Below are 22,990 nucleotides of genomic sequence, written 5' to 3' on the forward strand. Positions count from 1 at the left end.
ATTTGGCAGACTCTCTCATCTGGAGCAACTTACAAAAGTGCTTTGAACTTTCCGTCATTGGCCAGATCCTTACACTGGGTTACTAGGTTGCTACCTAAGTACTATCAGTAACACACTGTTGGGAAAGTTGTTTTTCTATTATGGGGCGTTAAGCCAAATATTGGAGAAACAGACAGGTCTTAAGTTGGCATTGAAAGATTTTCAGAGACTCAGCTGTACAGACATTTAGAGGAGGTTAATTCCTAATTCTTAAAGTGCCAGAACACAGAACAGTCTAGACGCATGTCTTCCTCAATCGCTGAGAGATGGTGGGACCAGCCGAACAGTGCTGGAGGATGGAAGGTAAGGTGATGCGGTGCAGAGTGTGATTAAATCATTAGAGTTAAAACTGTGATTTCATTATAATTCCTTCAACACAGAAATAAGTAATCAGCTTCTACCTTATCACAGTTCTCACAAAGGGTGACAGACTGGGCGGAGCCAGCATTGCCGTGCCGAATGACCGAAGAGTCTCAGAGGTTTATTGAAAAGCTGATGTGCATTTCTCAGACCTGAGTGCTGTATGGGACACCATGGAGCGAACCACATTGGTACTAACGATCCTTGGACATTTACTTCTCTGTGTCACTTCGGCCCCAGTCAAGCAGGTACAGTCAGAGTTTTCCACAAATCCGGATCTGCTTTTCAATCCAATAATTTTCGAATGGAAATATATAATATTAAATCATTAATCAATAACGGAAAGTTGACAGAAAACAAGCTTAAACGACAGAGATGTAGTGAAAAAGGTCAATTAAACAGCGTATACCGTATCACATAATTGTAGTTTTGGGTAGAAGTGCTTCTAGGAATTTCACAGAAATTATTAAGAACATCTTTGCAGTTGTCCAGAAATATGTGCTTTTTTAAACGAATCTATAAAATGTTTTTTATGCTTTCTGGGAGCTTGAATAGAATGTATAAATAGTTGGACAACTTTGAATTTAAAGTCCACTTGAACTTTATATAATGTTTTTATTGAAAAGTTTTATTAAAATACATTATCCTTGTTAACCTTCTAGTTTGGAATTTAATTGAATAATAATTAAAATAAAACTGTAGTCAGTCCTACAGGGAATGTGATAAGAATGTAGAAACAGTTGAGCAACTCTGGGGTGAAGGTCTGCTGGTTGTTCTGTTTGTGTTGCAGAAGTTACTGGAATAGACAGTGTGTTTGCCTTGACAAAGCCTAAATACACACCACAGTCCGTGTGTGACTATACAGTTCACAACTGATTAGACATTAATAAAGTATACTTGAATATCACTTTGGCTGGGAAAGATCTGTTCGCTTTTAATGTACAGTGAGGTTTTTTAAATCCAGTTATAGGAATTATGGTTACATTTAATAAGGCTTGATTATAATGTTTTTCCCTCAACACAGCAACGAGATGTCGACATCTACAGTTTTCACATCAACTCCACAGTAACCAGCCGCTACGCCATCACAGTCATCACAAGCCGTGTGGCGAACCGGCTCAATGAGTCCAAAGAAATTCATTTCCAGGTCAAGATACCCAAGAATGCTTTCATCAGCAAATTCAGGATGTAAGTCAAACACAAAGAAATTATTTTAACCAATCGACTAAAATACTTGAACAAATCAATTGCTAAAATGTGGGGTAATGTTTCAGTAATTTACTGAAAAAGTAGGATCAGGGACATTGTATAACTATATAGCAATTTGAAAAAGTCATAAAAGGTAAATCTGAGTTCATGTTTAAACACTAAATCCACAGGCAGCCATAGATAGAATGGTAATTTTAAATAGTCTCAGGCAGATAGAAATAATAGTGTGCCTATATACAAATGACTTGAAGCAGGAGTGGACAAAAACAAAGAAAAGGTAATATGTTACTCTACTTAAAGCCTTGCTAAAGTATTAACTGCACTACATTTCACCAAGATAGAGCGTCTTGCTTTAATATTAAGATTAAGATTAAATCTTAATGCAGATATCCTAAACTGTGGTTTAGTTGTATAAAATCAAATGTAAGCCCTTCACAAAAATATGTCTAAAAACCTCCTCATCAGGACCATAGAGGGAAAGACGTATGATGGAGTTGTGAAGCAGAAAGAAGCGGCACAGCAACAGTACAGTCAAGCAGTATCTCGAGGAGAAAGTGCTGGGATTGTCAGGTATCACAGGAATAGAAATAAGAAAGAATGTTCACACACCTGTATTATTCTATTTAATTTAAAATGAGAAGATTGTCTTTAACATGATTTGAAACTACTGTCTTTAACTGACTTAAAGAACTTGCATGAACTATCACTGTCATTATCACTGTTATGACTTCAGCTCAGTAGGACGGACTCTGGAGGACTTTAAAACCTCAGTGACTGTGGCAGCTTTCAGTAAGGTGACCTTTGAACTCACCTATGAAGAGCTGCTAAAGAGACGGCTGGGCAAATACCAGTTACAAATCAACGCTCAACCAATGCAGGTTGTGGCAGATTTCAAGGTGATTTAGGACATAAAGGACAAACATCATCTCTGTCCTGGTCCAAATGATTTTAAGGGTGTACTGCTAATTTAACTAGAAATAGATTCAATGTCTAGGAAATTTTCCCATCGTAACAATGTTTAATAATGTTACCTCACTAGATATGACTTACACTGAGTTAATCAAACACAATAAAAAAACTACTTAAATTTATAAAAAACTTATATTTAGGTTGTGTCTCCACTAGATCGATGTCTACATTAATGAGCATCCGGGTATTTCCTTCCTGGAGATTAAAGGAGGGCTGAAAACTCAGGAGCTGTCCAGTGCTGTAACCAGTACTCTGGCTTCATCTACCAAAGAGGTGAGAAATGTTAAAGTTATGTAACTGTTAGATTCATTATACTGCATTATTATTATAAACTAAATCACAAAGGTAACACAAATATGACTCATTAATTGCACGCACTCATTTGGATGTGCAGGCATGGGTGAACTTTTACCCCACTCGTGAGCAGCAGACAAAGTGTGAAGGTTGTGGAGAAAATGGACTAAACGGAGACCTGATCATAGAGTACGATGTGAAGAGACCAAAACAAAATGGAGAACTACAGGTTATTTATAGAAAATTTAAATCATAAAAAGATTAACGCATCAGTTGCTTTTTACTAAATACAGTGAAGCCATATATATTCCCTTCCCACTATTTTTTGTTTGTTAACTAAAACATGCAATTTTTATACGTAAACAAAACCTTTTCTGACATTTTTCAGGCATCAAACGGATATTTCGTCCACTACTTCGCACCCACTGATATTCAGAAAATCCCCAAAAATGTGGTTTTTATCATCGACCACAGTGGCTCTATGCATGGCAGGAAAATGGCTCAGGTAAAGATGATCAGATGTTTACATTTTATTCGGTCATGATATACTGTCAGATATCATCACAAATCCGAAATATACAGGGTGGGTGAAAATTAGACAATATTTAATAGCTTTAGAACTTGTAGTATCAATTCAATTCAATTTTATTTGTATAGCGCTTTTAACAATTTTAACAACAGGCACTAATACCTGTTACACTACGTTTAAGATTGGTAGTGAAACACAGGCAGAAGGACGAAACACGTAACAGGACACACAAACTAGAGGTGGAGCTGAAACAGGACACAAGACGAGACACCCGACGAGACGGGAGACAAGTAGAGACGGGAGAGAGACAGAAGAGACAAGGGACTAGAGACAGAGAGAGAGAGACGGGACTAGGGCTAAAGACATGGCAATCAGCTAGGCATGGCTTTTAGCTAAACATGGTTAAGGGCACTTAACCATGGCAGTCAGCTACACATTTACCTAGCTAAGCATGTCTTTAACCCGACATGCACTAAGCTACACTTACCTACTGTAATAGCTCAACACACACCAGGGAATTGGGGCACAGAAACGGAGGATACCCAGTGGCTAGGCTAGGGGACACACAAAGGCTCACTGGGAAACTAGGGAGGCGAAAACACAGAATGGCTAGAGACACAAAGGGGCTATGGCTAGAAGCATGCTAGTTAGCTCAACATAGATTTTAGCTAAACACCCTCCTGGGGTCCGTTCTTCATTGTGCTAATTACGATCTGGCTAAGTCGGTTCTTCGAGCTCACCTGTTGTTGTTGATTAGTAGAGCTGGATTGAGTTGTCTAGGATTAATGCACGTTCGTGCGTTGGTTTAAAAGGCGATATGCATCGACAGTAGAAACACTGATCACAAGCCCTTTGATTGGTTGATAAAATGGAAAAAGAGCGGCTCAACTTTTTTTTTTACACGTGTTATTTGCTTAATGCCCCCCTGCCATGGATTGTCCCCCCCACACACACATAATCGCTATCAAATATTATATTAGAACATAAATTCATAGGTTAATGGTTTACAAATTACATGAGACAATAAAATAAAATAAGCAATATGAAAATAAATATGTTGTATATGAAAAAATTGAAAAATTAATATTTTTTTCAAATACAACATGTATACTTTTATATTGTTTATTTTATAATAAAATTAGTTTCGTCCAATTTATCATTATAAAATATTTATTTTTAATATATATATAAATATTTATTTGCAAATTTCTATAACAAACCCCTGTAAAATAAATGTGTTACAAAATATACAAGAATTTGTATTAATGGTCTTGACGGCTGTCTCGTGCCGAGGGTTTATTATAATAGTAATATCATATTTGATAATAACAAACCTATAAATGAATGTTCATATATAATATTTGATAGCAATTATGTGTGGGGGGAGTCCATGGCAGGGGGGGCATATACTTTTTTTTTCCCACGTGAGTCAGTCCCTGTCAGTCGTGCTCTTTAACCAATCAGATGTGACCTCGCCATTTCAACCAATCATAACCCGCCAGGAGCGCAGGCTAAATCCTGTTTACATGAAATAAACCTGCTACCGAGCAGGTTTAAGCTTACGGACATGTTGCTATGACAACAAATGCGAGAAGCGCATCGAAGAACGAAACAATCCAAGATCAGGACAAATCCACAACAAACAAATCCAGCTAACTGAGTTAGCGACGTACTAAGAACGGACCCCTAGCCAAACACACACCTATCTACTTACCTGCTCTAGCTAAACACGCAAGAAAACAACAACCACAATACTCACAACACCACACATGACATGACTGAATCAGCTCCACCAACATAGACACACAAAACATATACAGAAAACATTGCCAATATGAGATCCCAAGTCAACACAACTTAATCAAAATATAAACTAAACAAAGAACTAACCTAACCTAACCTAACCTAACCTAACCTAACTGCCCACACAAATGACAGTAGTTAAACTAATAATGCTCGACCCAGTTTCCCAGACTAAACAGCTATTTATAGTTAGATTAATGGCAACCTCGGCTCAGGTGTGCACTCGCATCACCTGACCGAGGTGCCTTTTGGGAAACTGAGTCAGCCAACAAAAACCACAACTGAATAACAGCGACCTCTGGTGGTAGTCCCTTACATCCCTGAGATATTAATAGGAAGAAACCTTGAGAGGAACCAGACTCAACAGGGAACCCATCCTCATTTGGGTGAAACAGAGAGCAGGAATTGATTAGCATTTATACAGTGTGTAAGGTGGCAGGCAGTTCAGCTATAACAGTTGATGTTATTTGATGTTAATATGAAGTCCAGGTAGTTATTGGAGACTCAGGTAGACTTGTAGGAAATTCCAGTCCTGAACTATCGAGCAACTGCAGCCAAGTCCTCAGAGAAACAGCTGTCAACACCAGTCGTGACCAGGACCGTCTTCATGGTAGAGTGAAACCGTCCCCAGACACCAGACACAAGTTCCATCCCTGGCCATTTGAGAAAACTGGTTGACGACACCAGTGCTTACACTGAAATAAAAAATTAGCTTTAGTTTCCAATGTAATAAAGTACAGGTACAATTTGTTTCAATGAATGTCTACTACAAATTTTACGTTACCATTTTTTTGTAATGAAATAATATAGTTTTTTATAGTTACTTTTCACCCACATTGTAAATTACTATATAGAATATTTTAACTGTATAGTGATTAGTATATTTCATATCCCTAGGCCTGTATATGTGTATATGACACACACACACACACACATGGAATTACTGCTGATGTTTGTCATCTTAGACTCGTACAGCGATGCTGAAGATTTTGGGAGATCTTGCTCAGGAGGATTACTTTGGCCTGATAGTCTTCGACTCTAAGGTAGATGTCTGGAAAGCTGAACTTCTCCAGGCCACGGAGAAGAATTTAGAGCAAGCCAAGGCTTTTGTGAAGGACATTAATGATCGAGGAGGTACAGTCACTTTTAATATTGAACACAGTGTGGCATGAGCACTGGCAAACACAACAGAATGTGATGAAAATATTTCTTGTGTGAAGAGTATAAAAAAGCTCCGGCTGTTGCAGTGGGTAAAAAACTTTTTCCAACTTTCTGTAAAAATGAACTTATTGAATTGTACTATTGCACAATTGTATTGTAAATTTTTATTCTGTAATTGTATTCTATTGTGTAATTGTACTATAAAATTATGGATAAATTTGTTAACATCCTGATAAATTCTGGATCATAGCGGTGGTTAGCAAAGTTTTGGGAAACACAAAATCTTATCATTAGAGATGTATTTGGATAAAGCTCTCAGTCACTAGCCTAAATTTACAACGCATGAGGCTGAGATGTAATATATACATACATGTTATATATACCATATATGTTAAGAAATAAAAGGCTCCAGTAGCTAGCCTGAATATTGTTGTAAACATTATAAACTGAGTGCGTCATATTTTAATAGTTCATAAAATAAATCTGTCCCAGAAATTTCATTTACCCCAATATAATCACATAACCAGCTGGAATTACACACACACACATATATATATATATATATATATATATATATATATATATATATATATAAAATTTACAGATTACAACAAATCTTCAACTGCAACAAACTGACACACATGGGGAAATAATCCAGCGCTATAATCCAGTCATGCATGCAAAAAACAGGACTGCTCGTTAATAACATATACTATTTACTATGTTTAATAACGTACTTATTTATTATTAAATGACTTTTTACTGATCATCCACTCAGCCACAGACATCAACGCTGCAGTGCTGAAGGGGGTGGATATGATCACGAGATACCCCCGAGAGGGCTCCGCCTCCCTCCTCATCCTGCTCACCGATGGAGACCCCACTGCAGGTATTAAAGGATGAAATTGTGTTGGCCTGTTATTAAACCTGACATTGATTTATCTAAAATGAGTTTGAAAGCAAGGACTCCATCCCAAATAATAAAAATTGACAAACAGGTCAGTCAGTACAGGTTTAAGGATTGAAGAGCAGTGTTAACCTTTTATTTTTCTGTTTTATGCCCACATTTCTTTTGTAGTAGGGTATCAAATGGTGTGTATTATAGAACTTTGTACAAGGTACTTATTCTCATTTTTATTTTCATTAAAAAAAAGAAAATGTCTGTTACTAGTAAAAGTATTATACAACTAGTTGCACCGCTGTGCAACATTTCCAATACACATTCCACTTCTTGGAATATTCATGGTTACGTTAAAGTCTTACTTAGATATTATCAGTTAATATTTATCTACTAATTTTAATTAAGGTATATGCCTGTACTTACTGCATGCCATGTTGTTTATTCTAGTCGAATTGAGTTGAACAGATACAGAAAAATCTTTTTAGTTTAATTGCCCACTCAAGCACTTCTTTAATGAAAAATGTACTAAAAAGGCAAGAATAACGTATCTAGATATGTTCTATTTCTAATTTACCTTTCATATCTAAATTACTGGAAAGTACTGTTGCTGCCCAACTTCAGTCTTTTCTAGTTGATAATAATCTCTTCATCCATTTTCAGTCTGGTTTTCACCCCCTCCATAGTACTGAAACTGCACTTGTAGAGGTAGTGAATGATCTACTGCTTTCTGGTGATTCTGGTTCCTTGTCTATACTGCTGCTACTTGATCTCAGCTCTGCCTTCGATACTGTCTCCCATGATATACTTATTTCTCCTCTCTCTGGTCTGCGTATCTCTGGTACTGCTCTTTCTTGGTTCTCTTCCTATCTCTCAGATAGACAATTTTATATTTCTATTGAGGATTTTCGATCGCCCACCATCTCCCTGAAGCGAGGTATTCCCCAGGGATCTGTTCTTGGCCCACTATTATTCACAATTTAAATAATCCCACTCGGTCTGATCCTTCAACGCCATGGTCTTAACTATCACTGTTATGCCGACCAAATTCAACTTTATTCTATCTGTATACCTACTCTATCTACACAAATGGACAAATCTGCATTCTTTTATGTACGCCGCATTGCCAAACTGCGTCCCTTTATCAGTACCAAGGATGCTGAAACTGTCATCCATTCATTCGTCTCATCACGCATTGATATCTGTAATGCCCTTTTCATTGGTCTACCTGTCAGCTCCATCTTCAGATTACAGTATATTCAAAACTCTGCGGCTAGAATACTTACTCATACCAACATTCTGCTCATATGACCCCAATCTTGTATGATCTCCATTGGCTCCCAGTTGCCTACCGTATCAAATTCAAAATTCTTCTTCTTGTTTTTAAATCTATAAATGGCTTAGCTCCCTCTTATCTTTTCAATCTACTTGCCCCCTACATTCCGACTCGTTTACTACATTCCTCCGATTCGGACTTTTTTGCTGTCCCTCAGTACCGCCTCTCTTCAATGGGTGGCAGATCATTTAGTGTTATTGCACGCAAACTTTGGAACTCTCTACCACACTCTTGTTTTCCGAATGTTACACCTCTGATTTGTTAAACAGGACCCCTTTGGCTTAATCCACTTGTCCTTTGCATGTCTGTTTTTTTTTTTGTTGACTTAATTGTTTCTCTTGTTTTCAATTCATTGTAAAGTGTCCTTGAGCTCTGGAAAGGTGCTACATAAATAAAAATTATTATTATTATTATTATTAGATACATTGATTAAATATCACTTAATTAAACCCTTTTTTTGTGTGGTGGTGCATGGTTGTGTTTTCCCATACCACATAAGAGCTACCAATCTGGGCAAAGGCAATCCTGTACTACCTCCCCGGGCAAGTGAAGCCAGCTGACCCCATTCACTGCTCATGCAAGTAAGGGGCAGCATGGTGTACTCAAATTTATTCAACACATCTTGTATACAGATGACCCTGACTGATAGCTAGTGTCACAGTGCCCGAAAAAGGCAAATATTTAAACTCAAAATATCTAGATGATCACTTAAACACTTGATGTTGTGGAACCTAAATTGGAGATATTGTCAGGCAGTAATTTGGCAGCACGATGGCTTAGAGGTTAGCAATGTTGCCCACGGGACTGATTTCCTCATTGGGTCTGTGCGTGTGGAGTTTGCATGTTCTCCGCGTGCTTGGTGGGACTCCTCCCACAGTCAAGTGACCTCTACGTTGCCTAGTTGGACTACTTAGGTTCCTAGAAGGTAAATAGTAATTTAGTAATTAAATACATAACTGTCTGTCACAGTAGCAAGGGAGTGTATAAGTTTTGGCCAAGTTTTATTTTCTATTCACGGGTAAATTTGTCATTTTGTTGTAAACACTGAATAACATTTTTCTTCATAACATCATCCTCCAGTTTTTCTTCTTGTTGTTTGCCAACTCTTGGCAAAAGTTTCAATACAATTCAATTCAATTTTATTTGTATAGCGCTTTTAGCAATTTTCATTACCGCAAAGCAGCTTTACACAATCAAAAAAATTATTTAAGTTTGTATGAAATGTGAATTTGTATGAATCAAAATAGTCAGTTTGTCCCTGGTGAGCTATCGAACTGTCAAGTCCCCAGAGAAACAGTTGCCAACACCAGTCAAGGCCAGAACCATTTTCTAGGTAGAGAGAATCATCCCCAGACACTAGACGCATCCCAAAGAGACACACGGGGCATCCATGTGGCGAGATCTTCAACCAGAAGCGGGGCACCAGGATGGGTCAGACAGGTCCGGAGGGCAGAGGGAGTCTGGATCACTGGCAGCTCGGGAACGACATGTGTAGCTCAACAGAGGAGAGAGGAAAGAGAAGGGGGGGGGGAGAGAAGAAGAGGTGAGATGGCAGTTAGGTATGGTCACAGTCACACAATGTATAATGTGAATGTATATTAACTGTAGAGTGCAAGCAGAGACTCCGGCAGGACTAACTATGACAGCATAACTAAAAGGGAGAGCCAGAAGGAAACACAAACATGAGGGCTTCCTGAGATGTAAAGCAAACAATCACCTCACCGTCAGCAAACCTGAGTGATCAATGAGAGTGAGGAAGACAGCATCTAAACATACCAGTTCACCATAATACTCTACGTCCATGAGTCCCCCAGATCTGCTCCTTTACCTAAGGCAAATCTATTTATAAAAATGCTTGATTAAATAAATAGGTTTTTAGCCTGGATTTAAACACTGAGACTGTGTCTGAGTCCCGAACACTATTTGGAAGACTATTCCATAATTTTAAGGCTTTGTAAGAAAAAGCTCCGCCCCCTGCTGTATTTTTCATAATACGCGGTACTGACAAGCAGCCTGCATCCTTTGATCGAAGTAGGCGTGGCAGATCGTAAGACACTAGCAGTTCACTCAGATACTGCGGTGCGAGACCATTTAATGCTTTATATGTCAAGAGTAGTATTTTAAAATCAATGCGAAATTTCACAGGGAGCCAATGCAGTGAAGATAAGATAGGGGTGATGTGCTCATATCTTCTGGTTCTAGTGAGGACTCTCGCTGCTGCATTCTGGACTAGCTGAAGCTTGTTTATGCACCTAGCTGAACAACCAGACAGTAAGGCATTATAATAGTCCAACCTAGAAGTGATAAAAGCATACATTAGTTTTTCTGCATCGTTTAGTGAAAATAAATTTCTTATCCTGGCAATATTTCTGAGGTGAAAGAATGCTATCCTGTTAATATTATCTACATGAGCTTCAAATGAAAGGCTGGAATCAATAATCACACCAAGGTCTTTCACTGTTGCACTTGATGGAACAGAAAGGCCATCTAAAGTTACGGTGTGATCTAAAATTTTACTCCTAGCTGTATGCGGTCCTATGACTAGAACTTCTGTCTTATCCGGATTAAGCAGAAGGAAGTTAATTAGCATCCAATTTCTTATGTCCTGCACACATTGCTCAATTTTAGTAAGCTGTTTTTTCTCATCAGGTTTTGCTGAGACATATAACTGTGTATCGTCAGCATAACAATGAAAACTAATACCATGCTTACGGATTATGTTCCCAGAGGAAGCATGTAAAGGGAAAAAAGCAGTGGACCTAAAACTGAACCCTGCGGAACGCCAAACTCCACTAGAGAGCATGCAGAATAATCACCATTTAAGTCTACATACTGATAACGATGGGTCAGATAGGATCTGAGCCAGGAGAGGGCTGTACTCTTAATTCCTACTACATTTTCTAATCTGTGAAGAAGAATAGCGTAATCAATGGTGTCAAAAGCTGCACTGAGATCGAATAATACAAGCATATAGTTACACATCCCTGATCAGAGGCCAATAGGATGTCATTTACTACTTTAACGAATGCTGTCTCTGTACTGTGATGAGGCCTAAATCCTGACTGATACAGTTCATGTATGCCATTTCTATGTATATATGAGCATAGCTGCTCCGCTACTATCTTTTCAAGAATCTTAGAGATAAAGGGGAGGTTTGATATTGACCTGTAACTGGACAGCTGACAGGGGTCGAGGTCAGGTTTCTTAATTATCGGTTTGATAACTGCTAATTTAAAAGATTTTGGAACATAACCAATGCTGAGTGAGGAATTAATTATTCTCAACAGGGGTTCTGTTATTGCTGGTACTATCTGTTTAAGAAAATGTGTCGGTACAGGATCTAATATACAGGTTGATGAATTTGCAGAAGAGATGAGTGAAATTAGTTCATTCTCTTCAAGGGGAGTAAAGTGTTCTAGGTTCTGATCTGACATGGCTAGATTAACATCTGATCAATTACATTGTTCGGTTTCAAAACCTCAATTTTATGCCTAATATTTTCAATTTTATTATTAAAAAAGTTCATGAAGTCCTCACTATTGCATGATGTTGTTGTGGAGATTTCTGCAGTGGTCTTATTTCTGGTTAATTTGGCTACGGTATTAAATAAAAATCTAGGATTATTTTTGTTATTTTCTATAAGAGTGGAGAGATATGTTGATCTAGCTACACTAAGAGCTTTTCTATAGTTCAGGATGCTCTCCTTCCATGCTATTTGAAATACTAACAATTTAGTTTGACGCCATTTACGTTCTAATTTCCGAGCGGATACACTTTTATTCCAATATTTTGAAATTGTAATGCATACTGTGCAGGACAAAAATGTCTTATAATTTTTGTCTTACCTAGAGTAGCATGACATGTATTAATGGGTTTATTTACTCCATTAGTACCTTAATAAGGATTTTCCCCCACAGGTGAAACAAACACAGGGAGAATTCAAGAAAATGTCAAACAGGCCATTGGTGGTAAATTTCCACTTTACTGCCTGGGGTTTGGATTTGATGTTAACTTTGATTTCCTGGAGAAAATGGCGCTGGAAAATGATGGAGTTGCTCGCAGGATCTATGAGGACTCAGATGCTGACCTCCAGCTGCAGGTGAGATACAGCATAGGGGTCATTTTCAGCATTTTCAGTTAATTCCATTAACATATTAGGCAGAGCTTCAACTCTATTTCATGCTTTCATGCTTAGGGCTTCTATGAGGAGGTGGCCACGCCGCTCTTAACTGATGTTCAAATAAACTACAACGGAGCATCAAATCTCACCCAGACCAGTTTCAGGCAGTATTATAACGGCTCCGAGATTGTGGTGGCGGGACAAATCACAGACAACAGCCTGGAGACTTTACAAACTGAGGTCATCGCAATCTCAGTAAGAACCCCAGTGCACCTACAGTTCTGTTCTTCAGTTACAGTTTCCTGTACATCTGTTACTTTTTTGTCAATGTGAATTAAACCTGCTAGAAAAGATAAATAAATAAAATAAAACAGAAAAAAAACCCATGCTACAGTAGGTAGAAAAACTGCTACAGCCTGATTCTAAGTAACCCAAGTGGACTGGTGAGACCGATGGTCTTCACACTAACACTTTACTTATTTAACCAGAGTATCTATTTCGCAGGGTGTCTTTTTCTTGTCTCTCTATTCCACTTTTCATGTCTTTTATTACTTGCAGATAGACTCAAAAGTTACTTACCAGGACTCCGTGTCGACAAAAGACGTCATTGATGTTTTACCACAACATGAAAACTTCATCCAGAGACTGTGGGCTTATCTTACAGTCAAACAGCTCCTGGAGAAAGAGTGAGTGATCACCCTGTTAATGCTTTACATAAATAATTTTCTGATTTTAAACCATGTTTTAAGTTTTTCATTCATGTATTTCAGAGTGACACTTAAAGGAGATGAGAAAGAAGCAGCCAAGAAAAAAGCTCTGGATCTCTCTCTCAAATATGAATTTGTGACTCCACTCACCTCCATGGTCGTCACTAAGCCACAAGAAAATGAGACACAGGTCGCCCACAAACCCAAAGAAGGGGAAGAGCCACGCACACACCATCGCCGTGTGTTGGCCCTGCAACCATCATCGGGTAAGTTTGGCAGATACAACACTTAAATGATTTATACAAATATGCACAATTTCTATATCATCTTTATTGTGCTGAAGTAAAGTTATACAACAGTTAGTTCCGACCAAGCGATCTGATTAGACGAGAAGCATTATTCCATGAGTGCTAATAATGGACAGTAACAGCACTATACAGTACCTGTATGTATGACTGGGCGTGTCCCAGATGTTGTACAGAGGTTAATTACACTAACTGTGGGTCGCAACGTGGGTGAGAGTAAAAATGCCTTTGGTATATAGAAAGAAGTCATTTCTGTTAGTATTTGCAAAATACTATTGTTCATAAATTCAAGAGAGTGAGAGAGAAAGAGGGAGCGGCACGCATCAGTCCAGCGCGCGCACTCAGGTTAAGTACAGTATGAAAGTACAAAAAAAGACACAAACCCCTCTCTCTCTTAAAAATCCTCGGTAAGGGCGAACGCTTTTTTAGTTTCCCGGGCACCGTCCGTTCTCGCGTAGACGGCGGGGCTCTGTTCATTTTGTGTTTTTAGTTTTAATTTTGTTTCCTTTTAAGTTCCTAATTAATAATCCCCTGCTATGTCCAAACGATAAGATCTTCCCGTGTGTATCATAAGCACTCTCCTAACAACTCCTATTTCATTCATCCCCTCTAAAGCCCTGCGTTAGGGCTCTTATACACATCATAACATTTCGTGGTGCGGCTCTCCATACCGCCCCACGTAACAACACCAATATGGAATGCTTCATGGATACAAAATCATCCATTTAAAATGCATCCAAGCTGGCTTTGTGGTATCTCAGAGAATCATCTGGCACCTATTAAAAAATTCTGGATTCTCGTTTACGAGCAAAAGGATGCAGTAACTTTCGTTTCCGATGTCATGCGCTAAAATGCCCCCTTTCACAAACTGCCTCCCCTTATCTCATATATAGTAAATCATAGTTATGAGATAATTATCTCATAATTATGAGATATTAAGTCATAATTAGGAGATGGTAAGTCATAATTATGAGATACTAAGATATAATTATGAGTTAGTAAGTCATAATTATAAGATCAGGATGTCATAATTATGAGATATTAAGTCATAATTATGACAAAAAAATTTTTTTCTTTTGTGAAAGCAATGCGCTTCCGTAGTTATCACTGTCTTTCAAACAACAGGAAAATGTTACTCTGGAGCCTTGTATAGGAAGCATGGAACAAAAAATATGCTCTTGTTTATTTAGCAATTTGTGTTAATTTTAGGATTTGTTAAGTCTCACCAATATATGGTTCAATCAGTGAGACCTTTGGGATTTCCATTTCTCCTCGGACCACCAGGTCATGCAGATGCTCCAAGATTGCATGGTACGTGTAAACATGCACTACATGTAATGTTAAGGATACATACAGTCATTGTAATCTAGCCTTTCCAAAATGTTCCCAAAATATCTTTTTAAATCCTGTTAAATACACCCCATTAAACATGAAATACACAATAAATATATTTTTTAGAAGATATTTAGGTTTTTTTAAGAAACATTTATGATTATGATTACGTTAAAAACCCTTTTACAGCAGATAATAATAAACTGTACTGTATGTTCATTATCAGACTTTTTTATGAGGCTTTTCTATTGATCTGCATAATGTTTCAAATAAACCCTTAAATTTCTTTACTGTGCTTTTGCTAAACAGCTAAGAATGTCTAAATATTCAGTCCAAATAACCTCTTATAGACATATTAAATCTAAATTTTATTAAAGCTCTAGACCTAGTCACACTGGTGGCTCTGTGTGGTCTGCTTTTTGTTGTATTGAATACTTGACATGAGGGAGAGGCCAATTCTTGGCAAGTAAGTTGAGCTGACCCTTGGCATGGTGAATGGACTGGAACCTCACAAAAACGATCTAGACCGTCCCTGGCTTGGTATGATAGGTGGACCAGCTATTTGTCCACAGTGACTGGGCTGGAGACTGGGCAGAAAAGCTAAACCAGGACTTATATGTGGTAAATGTAGCAGGGCATGTCTCGTACCTGGCCTGGGAGAGCACCTTGTTGACCTCTGCAGATTGGTGCACTGGGGAGTTAGTCAGGTTCACCTTTACAGTGTGCTGAGTAATGAGCGTGGCTTGGAGCAGAGCTGTACAGGCGATTAGTCTCCCTGTCTGACTCATTCTAGTCTCACTGGTGGCTCTGTGTTGTCTGCCTTTTGTTGTTCAGTCATGTGGGGGAACCCTGTCCTGCTGGCCTTTCATCCAGGTTCCCATGTTCCCCCTCATCCAACATACAGTGTAAATAAGCAAAACAAGCCATAACAAAAGGAACACACATGTGAGCTGTCCCAAAAACTTGACAAGATTCCTGAGACTGGTGTGTCACTGGATGACAAGTCTCTCAGTCAAAAGGAGTACCATTTAGGAAAGCCTGGACATCATAAATTGAAATTATTCTCTGTCCTAAACTGAATAGAAGAAGGAATATGTTTTGGTGGATGTAGAGCATTTATTTATGTCGTATGGGGCTGATATGCCCATAAACTTTAAAAGAAAATGGTAACAAGCACCTGCAGAGTCGCACACTCTCCCTTTGCGTCCTAGTTCAGGTTTCTGTCATAAAGGTGAGGGCAGGATGTAAATGCAGGCAAACTTTTCTTAGCAATGGAGCATAACTAAAAGAAAACCTGTGTGTCATAATGGCAGCAAGCTTTACTGACATTCATTTGTTAAGCTAGACACTGAACAAAGATGACCAAAACACTAATGATGACCAAACAAGCAAAAAACAAAACAAAAACTGAACCTAAGTATAAAAGAGAAGAAGACTCGTAACCTCTGGGAAACTACAGCAAAGAGAAAAGTTCTCAAATTAAACAGGCAGGAGATGCCGCCCTTGCTGAGCACCATGCGGATTCAATGTGTTTGTTAATTATCCGCACTAATCTGTTTATTTTTTGCTTGTCTTCAAGGCCACAAATCTCCTGCCAGTAAGTTTTACATTTTTTACATTTTTTTACAACAATTTTCTTCTCAAATGTATTACTTTATATATATATTGCAACTAAATGAGAATAATACTTACTGTGAATTTGTGTATATTTGGTGTTGGTATTGTAAATTACAATCCATAATGTCTGTATATCATGTAGTTAACTATGCAGCTGCTAAATGCCTCTAACAAAGCTTCAAATTAAAATACTTCAATTTTACTAAAGCTGTGAGGAATTTCTAAATAAGTATATAATAACAGAAACCTGTCATAGACTTTTAAAACTAAATTGAATAATTAAAATATCCATAGCTAATTTACACATTTATATTTACAACAGGGCATCCGCCTAAAGCATCCAGGCCAACAATCAAACTTTTACTCCAACCTGCAGGTACTGTGCAAGCTTTCAGAAAATCTGCATTACATCTTACTTACACTTCTTCAGTATGCAGGTATGCAGTATGCATTCTTCATCATCCTTTTCTTACTGTTTCTCACAGTGAGGTTCTTAATCTCCATCCTGCCAAAGCCGATCTGTTATGACGCACCTGCAGGGCACAAACTACTCCTTCTTAAAGACCCCTCATCAGGTGGGTGATTAGATAAGAGCTTCTACCTTCACCAACCACAAACTGCAAGTTCTATTCCATTTGTCAACATTTTTTTTGTCTTAAACCCTATTTTTTTGTAATCTAAACAAACCCATCAGTGTCTCCTTTAATATGGAGACAGTGATGAAATTTATGGAAGTTGTTCACTGTTGAAGAAGCCAGATGATGTATTGAATGTTTATTCTGTTTCAGTGTAAAGCCGATAAAGCAAAGCGATCAAAGAATCAAATAAATAAATGAGTAAATAAAGAAAATAATTAAATAATAATAGCCTCCGCTTTAAACTTGAAAAAAAGCCACAGCCAACTACAGGGGACATGGGGATCAACTCTGAAATCACTTTTAATTCTTGTGTTTGACAGCTTTGCAGGTTAATAATATAATCATTCAAAGTAGATTCAACTAAGTGAGGGTCGATACTTAGTTGAATCGAACCTTAAATGAAAACCAGAAAAAGGGTACATCACTATTCCTGATAAATAACAGTTAAATCACTACTTCTAAAAAACAACAGTTAAATCAAATTTAAGTAAACACAACAATAGAATTGTTTAACTAAGCTTCTAACACAACTAACTAACACATACTATTCTACTAACTTTTCGTGACTGAAACCTGGCTGAGTGGTAGTAAATCGAGCCCTTTATCCGAAGTTGTTCCTGTGGACTGTAACTTCTTCAACTTGCCCCGGCTGACAGGTCGCGGTGGCAGCTTGGTCTCAATATTCCGGAACAGTTTTCAGTGTCGACAGATTTCCACCGAAGTTTACTAGTTTTGAACTTCAGTTATTTCATGTGGACTTACAATTTCCCATACAGATGTTACTCATGCGGTATTCTGGTTTTACTGCCATGCCTCACGGTGGCAGCATTTGGGTTTGTGCGTTTGCAGGCTTTTACCGCTGATTGGGCATCAGTTCATTCTCTTAAGGATTAATGAGGCGTGATTAATTATCACGTAGTAGCAGATAAAAGCAAGTGAAACATTGTAGTTAAACGAATTCATAATCACAGAACTAAAATAACAGTACAAATGTAGAATTTAAGTTAAATTAAATCTTATTATGATAGAATTTAAGCAAAGTAAACGTTAACACGGTGAGCCTTTAGATTTTATCATGTGTAATTAGAAAAGCTACACATGTATCTTTTTCGTCATCTTATATTTTGTGTTCTTTAAATTTGTAGTAGATTTATTAACTGAAATAAACGAAAATAAATTACCATAAAAATTTAAACATTGTCAGGCCGTGCTACTGCGTCAGCAGATGTCAATGTGTTTTTGCGTTATTATAAGAATTAAATGCAGTAGGCTGTTATGATCATCATAATGTTCTTTAATAAATAATAAAAACATTTTAACAAATTACATTTTCACATCCCAGCACCCCCGTTGCGCTCTACCACCGCCGGCGGAAACATTAAACTAATTTACAATCACAGTACTAAAATTACAGTACAAATTTAGAACTTAAATTAAATATAGGGGTTTCTTAGTTCCATCGAATTTAAGCAAAGTAAATGTTAACACAGTGAGCCTTTATATTTTATCATATGTAACACTCGCGTAGCCAGAAAACTCTGGCTGTGTGTATCAGGAAACGTGGGCAAGTCACAGGTGTTGTCAGATTAATGGGCAAAAACTATATAATAAACCTATATAAGCTACATAGCCTTTATAAGACTTTACTTTTATTTAAGTGCACGCATAATGACGAGAAAATGTTATGATGTTGTAAAATAATGAAAGCAAACAGGGATACAGCGCTATTCTGTATCGGTTTCTGTGAACTTGAGCGCATCAGAAAATGAACCGAAACTCCACATCAATGAATTATTAAAATGGCCAGTTAGTTTCCTTGCTGTTTTCCCCGACGCATTTATAATCATTAGTCTAGTTCTGCCGGTGCGGTGTTTCTTATTCCCACCCCCGTTAAAACAGCGTATTCAGAGAAAGGCTCGCCCACGAGAGGTTGTTGTGCTTGTTGTATTTCTGGGAAAGAGAAATCTCTTATAAATATCTCATATCGACGCGCGCGTTCATCTGACTTTAGATCAAAACTCGCACTGTAAAAAGTATTACCTAACTTATAAAAAGTGAGGCAAGTGGCTGCATTGGATGTTTTAAGTTGAGTCAACTTGCAGCCTTTTTTTAGTGCAATAAAAACTGTAACATTACTTAAAACAAACACAACCGTCGCGGGTTCACGCGAACATTTTACATTTACTAAAAGGTTTATTCACAAAATTTACATTTTTACCGTTAAATATAAAAATGTTTTTACAAGCCCTTGAGCTTTTGTTTGTGCTGTTTTCTTTAATAATAACAATAGACAGATAGAAACTAAGAGTCTGTCTAAACAAAATTAATTCCAGCCGTTTTGCAAAATGTCCCTTGGCGGTCATTCCACAAATGACTTTGAATTGATACTGATTTATTTCGGCTGTTGTTCAGATATGTGATACTTATTTTTCTGATCATGATCCTGTTAAATTCGGTATTCACATTTCCTGTCCCGTTAAGTCATGCATTCCAGCATCTCTCTCACGCAAAATCAGTCCTGGTACTGCGGCACAATTTTGTACACAATATGAGAATGCTGTTGAATTGGTTGAGTTGGCGAATCCTGGTGAGTGCCGAGAGTTCACTCTGTTCCACCTGTTCACGCATCCTCGACTGTGTCGCCCCTCTTAAACCAAAGTGCTCCAAACAAAAATCTGAGCCCTGGTTAAGTGAGAGAACCGGCTCTATTAGACAGAAATGGCAGCGAGCTGAATGTAAATGGAAAAAAGATAAGTTATAGGTGTCCTTTGAGATTTTTAAAGAATGCCTGTCAGAATACCAGAAAACTGTCAAAACAGAGAGAACTAAATATTTTTCTGATCTGATTGAAAACAACCACCACAGACCAAGCGTTCTGTTCCTGACTTTAAACACTGTTATTAACCCCACAGACACTACCTGCCATGATATTACTGCAATTAAGTGTGAGAATTTTCGAACATTCTTTATAAATAAAATCAATGACATTGGGCACTTATTACATCTCCTGCTCATGACGCATCCGTGCCTCCAGTGTGGTTAACTGTCCTAAACCAGTTTAACCCTGTTTCTCTCTCTCATTTGCATCATATCATTGTTCATTTAAAACCTACTTTTTGCCCCCTAGACATTGTTCCAGCTAAACTCATTAAAGAGACCTTTAACACAATTGGTCCTACAGTTTTAACTTTTTAAACCATGAACTTGGCATTTTTAAAGCACAATAGACAATATCTGTTTTTACTTTTTTGTGCTTTTCATTATTTAACCATGTAAATCACCTATTTATTAATGACTTATTAATTAATTAATTAATTAGTTATACATTTATACATATTTATATCTGATCTGCAATAACATAACATCCCAGGCTGAAAAGGCATTTATATAATTTCCTCTTGTCTCACTCTCTCGTTACAGACTTCTCCATGAATGGCCACCTCTCAGACGAAGGCTTCCAGGTGATTGTTCTTCATTATAAAACAGAGAAGCTTCGCGTGAGCCATGATAACATCGTCTACAATAATGGAAAGAACAGAGTGAAGTTTGTATGGGGGCAGTTGGATCCCGGCAATCATGAGTCACACAAGTAAGAAGAAAAATTCAACTGTGGAAACATCACACAAAGCAATGAAACATCTTGGTGCTCTAGTGCGCGATGCTGTAACGAACACACCAGTGCTTGTGTAACAGGTCACTCAGGAAAAGTGAAATCTAATGGTTATTAATCAGCAAATGTAATGCTCCAGCTGGGTGAATTTCATTGTATCCCCTAATTCCACACCTATAACATAAAAAAAACAATATAAAAATGTGAACTTGAAATTTCAACTCATCCATTTGGGGTAGTCTTTTAAACTACTAGTATCTTTCCAATAACACTGTGACCAGTTGCCTTTATCCACTTTTAATAAATTTTATAGCAGTAATTGATTTAGATCAGTTAATGTCCATACACACTACTGGGAAACACAGACTACTCTACGTGGCTAAAAAGACAATCCTTAACATCAGTCTTATCATTAATGCCTGCTAGTGAGCTTGTTACTACTAACAATACTTGCTTTTGTCCTCCAGTGTTGCTGGGCCTCAATTTCAGTCCAATGTTGCAAGGCATGTTATAGCCTTCCCATATATAAACTATACACATTCACTGCTGAAACACCACTCCTGGAGTCCTGGAATATGGCCGTGCAATCAAGAAAACAAAAACTCTATAGATGTGATAACCTGGTGATTCAGTACATTCAGGTGGTCAGCTGACTTCATTTTATTGCCCCATAACGTTACTGAGTCTAGACCTGAGTAACTGATTAACCCCAGATCATAACACCATCATCGCTTCATGTGCTTTAATTCTTACCCTGACACGCGCATAGACACCTAGCCATCACCAGTCTAAACACTGGAATCACTGAAAGTGCTGTGACCTGGAAAAGTAATATAACAGAGGCAGTACACTTGTGGTATTTCAACCTCGAATGTTTTAAATTCATATGCAATGGCACCCTCAACTAACTGATCGTTTTGTCATTCCACAGTGTGTCAATATTTCTAAGGAGCACCAAATTAAACGTCACCATGGGAAGCGTAAATGTTGTTTTCCTTCTTCATAACAAATCTGGGGATGTGTTTCTGTGGCCTGTTATTCATCAACAACCAAAAAATGCTGACATCCAAGGCATTCTGGGTAAGAGACTACACAAAACAATCTGGCTTAAAATTTAGATTTTTTAATGATCCGTCAAAATTTCCATTTAAGACAGAAATTTTCACTAAAAAAATAAGAATTAGTTTTTCTTAAATAACGTGCTTCATGTTTAAAGTATATTTTAACGGCCTTTCTGGCAAACAGGTTAATAACAAGAAGGAGTGGGAATGTAGACGTAGAGGTGTCCCTATTGAACTTATACTTAGATTTTAAATAACCATATTTAAAATCATTACCAGTAAAGAATAATAAAAAAAACAAGCATTACTGACAGTGACTTTTGAATTTTATATTTGATATTCAAGGTAAAACTGATCTTCAGTATGAAGAGGTATCAGACTCAAAGATCAAAATTAAGGATCTGGAGATTGAGGCAACCTGGTAAGTAAACAGAAGAAATCATCACAACAAGTCTATCATGTGAAATTTATCAGCTTTATGAATCCCTAATGCCTCTTAAATAGACATTTGTTTATTTTATTATATTATTGACAGGCCTTCTTTTTATCATGCATTACAGGAGCTCGGCCATCGACTACAGATTTCCTACAGCCCCTAGTGTGGAGTGCTGGCTTGTACCGGTACAGTCTGCCCTGCAGGGGGAGCTGTCTGACTTCACTGTCTCACAGCTGTAGAATTGCCTTTTTCCCCTAAACACTGACTTGTTGCTGTTCTGCTAGATATTAATGATTATCTAAGGAAAGAGCCGGCACTCAAAGTTACTCGATAGAGAACAGAAGTTATGTTTTTCAGTGATCAGTTGTATTTATATTGATGCATATAAACAGAGACACAGAAGCTGACAGTGAAACAGTGAAAGTCATTGTTGCTAGATTTGTTTATGGATATGAAATATAAATTTTAGCTGGATTCTGATTAATTGAAAAATCTCGCTTATGTGTTTAACTGTAATAAAATGATTTTCATTAAATACCGATGAAATGTTTCTTTGAGACCCTGGT

The 22,990-nt window shown here is 37.6% G+C and overlaps 1 protein-coding gene across 1 annotated transcript; it reads left to right on the forward strand.

Moving 5' to 3' along the window:
• Positions 1 to 524: 524 nt before the first annotated feature.
• LOC128510944 (inter-alpha-trypsin inhibitor heavy chain H3-like) lies at positions 525 to 22,736 on the forward strand. Its single transcript, XM_053483485.1, has 21 exons — positions 525 to 647; positions 1,424 to 1,587; positions 2,074 to 2,178; positions 2,342 to 2,504; positions 2,734 to 2,850; positions 2,972 to 3,100; positions 3,260 to 3,376; positions 6,169 to 6,337; positions 7,143 to 7,253; positions 12,516 to 12,697; positions 12,794 to 12,973; positions 13,277 to 13,404; positions 13,489 to 13,691; positions 14,940 to 15,041; positions 16,642 to 16,659; positions 17,002 to 17,055; positions 17,165 to 17,254; positions 20,738 to 20,906; positions 21,859 to 22,007; positions 22,334 to 22,409; positions 22,549 to 22,736. The coding sequence occupies exons 1-21, from the start codon at positions 573 to 575 to the stop codon at positions 22,661 to 22,663; spliced, it is 2,616 nt and encodes an 871-aa protein (XP_053339460.1). The 5' UTR covers positions 525 to 572; the 3' UTR covers positions 22,664 to 22,736.
• Positions 22,737 to 22,990: the final 254 nt, after the last annotated feature.

This window comes from Clarias gariepinus, chromosome 23 (genome assembly GCF_024256425.1).
Source record: "Clarias gariepinus isolate MV-2021 ecotype Netherlands chromosome 23, CGAR_prim_01v2, whole genome shotgun sequence".
Classification (NCBI taxonomy): Eukaryota; Metazoa; Chordata; class Actinopteri; order Siluriformes; family Clariidae; genus Clarias; species Clarias gariepinus.